Genomic DNA, 10,800 nt, shown 5'->3' with positions numbered 1-10,800 from the left:
ATTACATAACTAAAATAAACCGAGGAAAGTGCGGAGGATGGACCATGGGTCCGTCCTATGGATGGGTGGTCCCGGTTAGCCGGGAACTTTTCTCAAAAATCTTCGACGAACAGAGGGATAATCGTCACCAAAACAAATAACGAGAACGATGACTTAGAATTACCTATTACCCGATTCACGCTAAAAATATTATATATAAGGAAATTCTTACATAGGAAAATTTCCCTATGTAGGAAATTTCCTATGTTCCCTAGAGAAATTTCTACATAGGAAAATTTTCCTATGTAGGAAATTTCCTATGTGATTCCCTAGTTTCTCTAACCAGGAAATGTTCCATTTTCCCTATCATTTACATTTCTTACTTATGTGTATTTTTAACTAGTGAATTGATAGGGAATTCCCTTTTTTTTCTTGTGTAGGGAATGATAAAAAGTTCCTTGTGATGTTGGGCTTGAAGTAGAGAATGTAACTATGTATAGACATATGGTGGGTAGCTTGATCTACCTTACTATCACTCGTCCTAACTTGAGTTATGTAGTGGCACTGTTTTTATGAGTATGGAAAACCCCTGACTTGATAGGTTACATTGATGTTTTTTGGGCTAATTGTGCCGATGATAGGAGGTCAACCAGTGGTTATGCATTTGGTTTGGATAGCAGTATGATTAGTTGGAGTAGTAAGAAACAGCCTACTGTTGCTTTGTGTAGCACAGAAGCTGAATACAGGGGTGCATCATTAGCGGCATGTGAAGCAATTTGGTTGATGAAATTGCTGAATGATTTGGGGATATAGTTGGATAGCAAAGTTAGATTGCATTGTGATAATCTTAGCAATGTGATGTTAGCTCTAGCAATCCCGTCTATCATGCTAGATCCAAACATATCGAGGCTCATTATCATTTCATCAGAGAAATGGTACTTGTAAGGAAGATTAACTTGTTTTATGTGAAGATTGAAGACCAAGTAGCAGATATCTTTACCGAATTACTTGGTAGAGAGAAGTTTATCTACTTTAGACAACTACCTGGAGTTCAACAATTAGTTTGAGCTTGAGGGGGAGTGTTGAGACTTCAAGCTCAACTAGTCATATGTATGTGTGTGTGACTGACATTACCTATAGGTGTGTCTAGTTGTACTCATGTGTGGGACATTAAATAAGTCGATGTTGACCTAACCACAGTTAGTCATGGTTCGTGGTAACCTTGTTGCACTATCTCTTTCATGTTTGTAGAGATTGAATAATGAAGATCAATAAGATGAGATGACTACTCACTCTTTGGCCCCACTCTGTCTCTCTCATCTTTGAACACTTAACCTATATGTACATGTGTTTATTTGCATAGCCTATACATATGGATCTATGTGGCCTTTGCATGTGCTTATGTAGAGCTTGTACTATGTATGCATAGTTGATGCATATGCATATGTCTATATGTCTAGATATTGGCATATGCATATATATATATTCATGAATTACCAATCCAAATGCACACATGGACATGCATACATATAGGCCATGTATACATCTATACATATGCATATGTATATCATATACTTAGGTTTATCCTAACCTATGTGTTTTCATATCTATAATATATGCACATGTCTATGTGTGTATATATACTCAAAGGCTGATTATAGGTATTGATGAATGCATAGGCATAGGCTATGCATATGCCTATATGTATACATGTGCCTATGCAAGCACATATACCTATCTGTATATGTATGCATATGAGTATACATATGCATATACGTAGGACTACAAATGCATAGTTATGTTATGCTATTAGTCTTATTTTCTTATATAGTGTTGCATATACATTGTAGGGTTAAGTATGTGCATAGGCTACATATGCACTTATAGGTATACATGTGCATGTATGTGTGTGTGTGTGTGTGTGTGATACTATGCAACTAATGGACTATTATATTGTATCTTTGTAGATGTTTCTATTCCTCTTGATGCAGCTTTTGATATGGTAAGAGTTATCATCATGAGATCCCAACTCTGAGGATGAGAGATAGAGAAAGGTTTCTGAGATAGAGGCCATCTTTGGGCACCCTCCTATCCCAATCAAGCTATATGATTATATCACCACCTCTCCATCATCTCGACCACAAACACAAACAGACATAGAAATCAAACAAGATTGAGAGAGAGAAGAAGAACTCACCTTCTTTGCTTGTTCTGACGGGTGGCGGCTAGGTTACAAGCTCCTTATCCTCCTTCTCCCTTCCCTTGGTAAGTTGCTTGAATCTTATTCTCTTCCTTGCTGTTTGGCTCTTGTTCTTTACTCTTTGGCTCTTCCTTCCTCCAATCCTCTTTTTACTCTTATTTCCTTCCCTCATTGTCTTCATGAAGTGATAGATAGACATGATTAGTGATGTCGAGCTCAAACTGTAGAAAACGCGCAAAAAACGCAGGAAAGCATTGGTTTGAAAAGAAAGCCACAACTTTTTTTTAAAAAAAATTATATTTGTGTGGCGCGTCTGTAAGCGCGTGTAATTGTGTGTATGTATGCGCAAATAAGACATATTACACGCGCTGAAAGACGCGTAGTTACAATTAAACTGATTAGATCCTAGCTTTTGGTTGTTTTTGGATCAACATGACATGACTTTCCTAGTCTTTCAATATCAAAATGTTTGCCTCCATGTTATAAGTATAAATGCATTTAGGGAAAATGACATATATACCAAATGAAATCACATATGTCCTTATGATTCAAGTGTAATTATGTCGTCATCTTCTACTAGTATGGGACATGCTGAGTCAACAAACAGTACATCCTCCAGTAAGGATGAGACATTGCGTCTTTACAATTGAGACGCTTGGCTACGACGGAAAATTAAATGTATGTGTGATCGTTGTTGAGGATGTTTTTTTTGGAGCACCTCGAATCACAATGTCACACCTCAACATGTACGGAGAGTGGGACCAAGAAAAAGACCCGGTAATTTTTATTGCTTTATTTGCACAAATATTATTGGTCTATGTTGTGTCTTCACCATTAAACAAAACCTCATTTTTTTAATTGAGTAGGATGCGGTACCACATCCTCAAATGATTCCTCTAGGGCGTCGAGAGGCTGCAAAGCGTCGACGTAAGAAGGCAGAGTCCTAAAGAAGAGTAGAGACTGATGATGACGATAGCAGCCCTATTCAAATGCCCCATCAAGTTTTGGAGGAAGAGATTTTGGACAACATGGTGCACGATTTATTTTTCCATCAGGTTCGGGAGGAGGGCTCCACTAGAGAGATAGATGACCCGCTACACATAGCGTCGAAAAATCCATTGTACGAAGGTTGCACTACTCCATTCTGCGTGCATCTCTCAAGATACTGAACTTACAAACCATTTATGGATGGAGTAATGCTAGCTTGAATGCATTATTGAAGTATGTATCATTTGATATTAATTCATAAATGCTTCTAGACAATATTCGCGGTTTGTTAACTCTGTTTGTACAATATATGCAGGTTATTGTCACAAATGCTTCCAAATGAAAATAAATTACCAACTAGAAGGTAGCAAGCAAGGCGTTTCTTGATATCTCTTGGAGGTCTCAATTACGTTAAAATCCATGCATGTGTCAATGATTGCATCTTGTTTCGTGGGGATCATGCATCTACATAATAGTGTCCTGTTTGTGGTGAACCAAGATACAACCAGGAGATGAAATCAATGGATGTGCCTCGTAAGGTTTTGCGACATTTTTCTATTATTCCACGTATTCAACTTATGTTTAAGTGTGAATCTATTGCGAGACTCGTATCATGGCATGCTAGTCATCATTCAAGTGATGAAAAGTGAAGAATTATGTGTGTTTATTTTCGCATCTATAGGCGAATTTATAAACGCGGGTATATAGACGCATTCTGTATACTAGCGCGAATAGACGCGCTGATACACGCGCTGATAAACGCGCCCGCTATTTCGCATGTACAGTGCACGTCTATAGGGCCTTTCTCTTGTAGTGAAGAAGGAGAGAAGTGTGAAATGATTCTTCTTCAAGCTTTGAGGTAAGTGCATTCTCTCTTCTCTCTTTGTTTTTCTCTTTTATTTCTTTCTCTCTTTCTTTTTATTGATGAAGAGATATATAGAGAGAATAAGGGAGAGAGATCAACGCAAGGGGAATATATATATATATATATATAGAGAGAGAGAGAGAGAGAGAGAGAACTTGTTAATGTGTATGATCTAGAAGCACTATCTTTATATCCAGTTTATAAAATTGCATAAGTGATTTTACCTTTAAATTATTTGCTTGGGTACCAAACATCCTCCCAAGAAGTTTTAGCATCTCTAATGCCAAAGATATGATGTAACACATCATCACTTAGTCCCCAAGCAATGATGCCTAGTGTCTTGTTATTCATCTTCTTCCATTCTTTGGTTTTTGGTGGAGCTAGTGTAAGAATCCCGCTTTCTGAATCTTCTTTCCCATCATCTGTATCACCTTCATCATCTTCAAAGAGATCCTAGAGGCCTTTCCTCATGAGGTGGTACATGCTCTTTTACTTCCAGACATGGAAACCTTCTCCATTGAACTTTGTTATTTACTGAAGCTCTACCATGTTAATAAGCTTCAATTAAGCAGCAAAAGAGTTGTATTTCAATGTGTCAAGAGACACAAGTGTAAGATAATGTGAAGACACACTTTGTATAGTATCACGAGATACTATGTCTGGTCTTGAGCTTGGATCTTCTTTCTGCTTGATGGTGATTCTTGATGCTTGTCTTGTCCTTCTTCTTGAGTTTAGTAGCAAATCTATTGTCGGTTGGATAGATGATTTCAGTCGATACACATGGTTGTACATTTTGAATTACAAGGATGAGGTGCTCGATGTCTTTAAGCAAATGGATTTATAAAGTGAAATGCAAGTTCGATTGATTGTCAGAAAGGTATCGTTGGAGATGATGATCAAGGGATTGCTGAAATTAAAGCAATGTTACATGATGAATTCAAAGCAAGGATCTTGGTGAGCTGAAGTATTTCTCGGGATTGAGCCTGATTTACCTTATTATTACCCGCCCTAACTTGAGTTATGTAGTGGGGCTGACTAGCCAATTTATGCAGAAACCTCATAAGCCACACTTAGATGCAATCATGAGGATTATGTGATACGTGTAGGGTATTGCTGATTATGGGCTATTTCATGAGCATGGAAAATCATTTAACTTGATAGGTTATACAGATACTGATTGGGCTAGTTGTGTCTATAACAAGAGGTCAACCAATGGTTATTATTTTAGTTTGTGCAATAGTATGATCAATTAGAGTAGTAAGAAGCAACCCACCATTGCTTTATCTAGTATATAGAGGTAGAATACAAGGGTGCAGCCTTAGCAGCATGCAAAGCACTTTGGCTTGTGAAACTGCTATATGATTTGGGTATCTACTTGGATAACAAAGTCACATTGCATTATGACAATCTTAGTAGTGTGATGCTCGCTAGAAATCCCATTTATCATGCTAGATTCAAACACATAGAGGTTCATTACCATTTCCCTTAGGAAATGGTACTTGCACGACAGATTGATCTGTGTGTTATTTCAAGCAATTTTGCATTGTAAGATAGAAGACCAGGTAGCAGATATCTTTACCAAATCACTTGGTAAATAAAAATTCATTCATTTCAGGGAGCTACTTGGAGTACAGCAACTAGTCTGAGCTCAAGAAATAGAGTTTGAGAAGGGGGAGGATGAGCTTGATTCTTTTGATCTTGAAACACCTCTATCCATTGAGATTGAGGGTGAGACTAAGAAAGAAGAGATAGAAGATGACTTAGATGTAGGTAAAAACAAGAAGGAAAAAGTAGAGCTTAGACACTCTCTATATAAGTGTTTCTAGCTCCAATGCCATGGAATAACTCTTGCAAATGTTCAAATGCTTTCCCAAAAAAACTTGAACAAGTTTGAAATAAGCTTGAGTGAGCAAAAGATCAATGGAAGTTATTAAAGCTTAAAGTGAAGCTCTTCTTCTTGGGCCTAAGCAAGTGATAAAAAAACTCCTTGAGTAATACTTTTTTGAATTGATTATATCTAGCTTTTGCAATCACAAGCTCTTCTTCTTCTCGGGCCTAAGAATGTGATGAAAAATCTCATTGTATAATACCTTTTCAAATTGATTATATCTAACTTTGGCAATCATAGGAATCTTTTGTTTTTTAAAATCTGATACACAATTTTTAGACATTAGGTGTAGGTGACATTGACAAATGAATTATACAAGAATATTTAGTGCATATAGCTAGAAGGGTGGTAGGGCTCCATGCCCTACCACCTAATTTTTTCCCCTCTATAACTGTTGCTATTTGCGTTGGGAATTTACTTTGCAACCGCTATTAGTGTCTCTATTTAGGTCACTTTTGACATTGCTATTTTTGTCACTATCAGCATTGCTATTAGCATCACTATTTCTATTGTGTCGCTAACCTAATTGGCGACACAAATAGCGATGAAAATAATGACGAATTTATCGCGTTGCTAATAGCGACGTGAATAGGATGACATGGTAATTTTCACCATGAATAATTCCATCGCTTTAAACATCGCTATTGGGTCTATATGTTGTAGTGGTAGACATTTAATTTCATAAATTTGTGTCATGTAGTAGTACATGCTAAGAAATGTTGTCATCCAAAAAGAACAAGAATTCCCATCAACTCTTCACTCAAAGGAGAACTATCTCAATAACTTATATCCTTGAGAAAATGTTGTGGCATAAAAGGAAAAATATTTAAGTCACTAATCCTTTTGACCACACACAAAGTTTAGAACCATTTAGGGCGCCGATCCCCATTTGCATGTGCTTTCTAACAATAGAAATAAGACCATTTGTGATGTATGACTTCATAGCAATGACATGTTTAAATTGTGTCATTTTTAAGATATTCAACAACCTCATTTTTCTATTTGAGAGCTTCAAGAAGAGCACATAAGATTTTTAAATTATTAAAACTAAAAAAGTAACTAAAATAAGCATAGAACTAAAATATGTTTATGAGGGTTTTTGAAGTTTTCGGAAAGTTCTCTTGAGAGTGATCAACCTTCGAACCTTGATCGTGAGAGGGGTTGGGCACTAACGTATGATGCATAAGGAAATTGGAGCAGACAAAACCGCTTGTATGCTTGCGATTTAGAACTATGTGAAACAATGGTTTGTTTGAATCTCGAAAAGTAGACATAAATACCATGGACTCATGAGTCATCCATCCACTTGGCTCATAGATTCTCATGGTCTGAGAAGTTCCAGGGATGGTAACGGTGGTGGCTACTCTTGTGTGATGTCCAAGCTCCCCGCGCATATCCTAATGGTCAATATGTCGCATGCGTATGCAGTCCTCATTCAGAAGGTTAGTGTTTCTGGCGGAACGAACCTATTTCTCTTTTGATATATTTCAAGTTGTGTTTTTTATTAATTCAATAGAAAAAGCCCACAAGGGGTAAAACGCTGTGTGCGCCACATGGCAGATAAGTGCGACTGTGCCCATGCGGAAGCAGATCGCCGCATCCTGATGCTGCATGTTTCCATAACGAGTCCAAATGCGGCCGCCTGTCGCAATCATGATGTTGGCTTTCTAAAACGGAGCAAAGCAGCGAGGCCTTCAGGTATATAAAAGGCCATGGCATCAGAGGGCTACTGCAGTAACCATCAGTGATCAGTAGTTCTATTATAATCATCAGCTGTATATGATCATGTTGAGGATGAGGGGTGGACTGCTAGTGCTCGCGCTTCTGTTGCTGGCAGGGTGGGGGAGGGCTGCGAGGCAACAGCAGCAGCGGGAGGGCCGCCGCCGGGGTGAGGAAGAGCAGTATGACCTGGGACTGGGAGAGGCCCGCGAGGTACTGAGGTCGGACGGGGGCAGCTATCGCATCTGGAGGGAGCGCGTCGAGGCCTTTCAGAATGCTTATGTGGGCATGGCGGAGCTCCAGCTGGAAGACAACGGCTTGCTGCTGCCGCAGTACGCAGATGCAGACAAGGTGGCGGTCGTGCTGGAAGGTAATAATTAGTATCAGCAGGGCACCATATCATTTGACTTCACACTTCATTTGTTTGCTTGCTATCGACGTCCTCTCATGATGATCACATGTTCATCGACCGTTGTTTGCTGCAGGCAAAGGATGGTTTGGTGCCGTCCTCCCCGTCCGTCCTGAGTACCGCCCCAACATGCTAGTGCGTCGCGTCGACAGGGACGATGTGATTGCGTTGCCCAAGGGCACTGTCTATTGGTGGTACAATGATGGCAACCGTCGCCATCGTGTGCTCTGCGCTTCAGAGACAACCTTCGGCTCGAATCCAGGACAGATGCAGGTGATGTAATGCCTTATGCGGAATGTACACACACACTCTCTCTCTCTCTCTCTCTCTCTGTCTTCCTATAAATTTTCACTAGCAGTGAGCATAAGTCCGGCTGAGGATAGATTTCTTCTGGCCTTTTTTCATACATACTCGACGTATCGCGTCTGACCTTTTTTCATCCATTTGTACTGTATATATCAGCAATTTGGTCTCGCCGGCGGCAAACAGCAGAGATTCGGCTCTATCCTCCATGGGTTCAGCGAGGAGACACTTGCTAAGGCGTGGGGCGTCGACGAGGACACACTCCGCTCCATTTTAGGGCGCCAGAGTGACGTCGGTATAATTAGAGTTGAGCGGAGGATCTCCTTCGAGGAGCCAGGTCGACGACGGCAGCACTATGAGGAGGAAGAGGAGGACGAAGAGGAACATCGCCGAGGGCGCCGCCGTGGTTTTAGCCGCGATACTGAGATTAATAACGAGAATGCTGTCGAGATGGCTGAGCGCAGCCGAAGCAGTTTCGACTACTTCGAGGAGCTCAGCTACAGTACCCGAGCGCAGGGGCCCGATGTCTATGTTCGGGATGGTGGGGAGACACAGATTGTGAATCGACACAAGCTCCCGGCTTTGAGCGCAGTAGGGTTCAGCGTGGGGAGGGGACGACTGGAGCCGGTAATTATTGCATTAATATGCACGACCAGCATGTGCTGATATGTATATGCGCGATTATTCATTAGATGTATATATCATCACGCTTGTCGAAATATGGCAATATGTCATTCTCACCTTCCACCTCATCTCGACCTGCAGAACGCCATCTTCGCGCCGCTCTTCTTCCGCAACGCTCACCAGCTCATCTACGTGACGCGCGGAAACGGTAGGATTGAGGTGTCAACGGGCGACGGCCGGAGCGCCTTCAACGAGGAGGTGCGAGAGGGCTCCGTGGTGGCCATCCCGCAGTTCCACCCGTCCTTGAAGATCGCGGGCGATCAGGGGCTGGAGTGGATCAACGTCATCACCAGCGACAACCCATCATTCTCCTTCCTGGCCGGGCGGAACTCCCTGTATCGCGGGATACCCACACAGGTGCTGCGCAACGCTTTGCGCGTGGATGAGAGGACCTTTGAGGAGCTGGTCCGGGGGCGTGAGGAAGACGAGTTCATCTTCCCAGCTGGTCGCGGTCGTCACGAAGAGCACCGCAGGAGACATGATGATGACGAGTGGGAGCGAGAGCGGGAGGAACATCATCGGCGTCGACCTAATTCTGATTCGCAGTTGCCGGAGCTGGTGGAGAGGTTCCTTGAGAGCGGCAAGGAGCTCGTGGAGGACGCGCTGTCGCTGCTCGCCTAATCAAATATAGCCGTACTAGCGAAGCTCACGCCGCTCGCGCACACCACCTGGCACCGATCATCCTGGGCACCAACAAATGTACATATGAAACGCTGAAGTACGTACGTACTTGGAGGGGGGGAGGGGAGTTTCCTTTTTTGGTTGAATGCGCAGACTATACATATTTCTCGCGAGTTAGTAATAAAGTTTAATAATTGTGCCCAGGACCCAAATTCTCTCGGAGCCGAATAGTAGATGATTTTTAATTTGAACATCTCAGGTGATGTCTCGTACATGCATTTCCATTTGCTAACAGACATATGGATGTCTTTTAAAGATTTGTAGACATAAGCCAATAGAGGTCGAGATTGTTCGTGGAGTTATATAAACATGCTTTCGCGTTAGAAACATAAGCATACGATTACGATTGTTCATGGAGTTACATAAGCATATGGTGGATATGGTGGAAAATTCCGAATTTGATAGCAAGTATTCTTCTTAATTTGGTAGCAAGTATTCTTCTTAAAATTGAAGCAAGGACTTGAAAAAAAAGATCAAATCCACTATGGACAATTTGAAGGAGGGGCTGGAGATTTAAGCCTCCACTGTGGACTTGGTAGCCATACTGCTGGATATCAAGAAGGCGGATGAACAATGACTTAAGTTTATTAGGATTTACATGTCTGATGCTTAAGACCTGCTATGGTCTGTTGGTTTTTGTAAAGTTGACTAAATATCCACCTAAGCAATGGTAGCTTCCCAGTTTTGAAGCAGCTCTCACTCAACCAGCTGTAAAATTTTTGTTCTATATTAATACATCTTTATAGCTTCTTGCAAAAAAAAAAAGGAGGTGAGGATGCTTTCTCCTTAAACTCAACCAGCTGTAAAATTTTTGTTCTATATTAATACATCTTTATAGCTTCTTGCAAAAAAAAAAAGGAGGTGAGGATGCTTTCTCCTTAAGAACTTGGCTAGGCCAAAAGCACGAGGTCAATAGAGTCATTTAACTCGTAACTTTTCCAATTAAAAGCTCTTAAGAACTTGGCCTAGCTTAAAATGTCATATTTGTATGTAACTTTTAAACTGGGTAAAAGCTCTTTGAGAAATTGGCTAGGACAAAAGCACGAATTTCGCCATTAACCTAAGAACACTTTCCTCTCCTTCCA

General features: G+C 40.9%; 1 protein-coding gene across 1 annotated transcript; it reads left to right on the top strand.

Annotated features, from left to right (window-relative positions):
• Positions 1-7,654: 7,654 nt before the first annotated feature.
• On the top strand, positions 7,655-9,872 carry LOC148022705 (11S globulin seed storage protein 2-like). Its single transcript, XM_087695114.1, has 4 exons — positions 7,655-8,008; positions 8,124-8,320; positions 8,510-8,977; positions 9,116-9,872. The coding sequence occupies exons 1-4, from the start codon at positions 7,699-7,701 to the stop codon at positions 9,653-9,655; spliced, it is 1,515 nt and encodes a 504-aa protein (XP_087551240.1). The 5' UTR covers positions 7,655-7,698; the 3' UTR covers positions 9,656-9,872.
• Positions 9,873-10,800: the final 928 nt, after the last annotated feature.

This window comes from Lygodium microphyllum, chromosome 16 (genome assembly GCF_053477565.2).
Source record: "Lygodium microphyllum isolate KBCC chromosome 16, Lygodium_microphyllum_v1.1.10, whole genome shotgun sequence".
NCBI classification, from domain to species: domain Eukaryota; kingdom Viridiplantae; phylum Streptophyta; class Polypodiopsida; order Schizaeales; family Lygodiaceae; genus Lygodium; species Lygodium microphyllum.
Note: the sequence above shows the minus strand (reverse complement) of the source record. Positions and strands in the feature narration are given on the sequence as shown.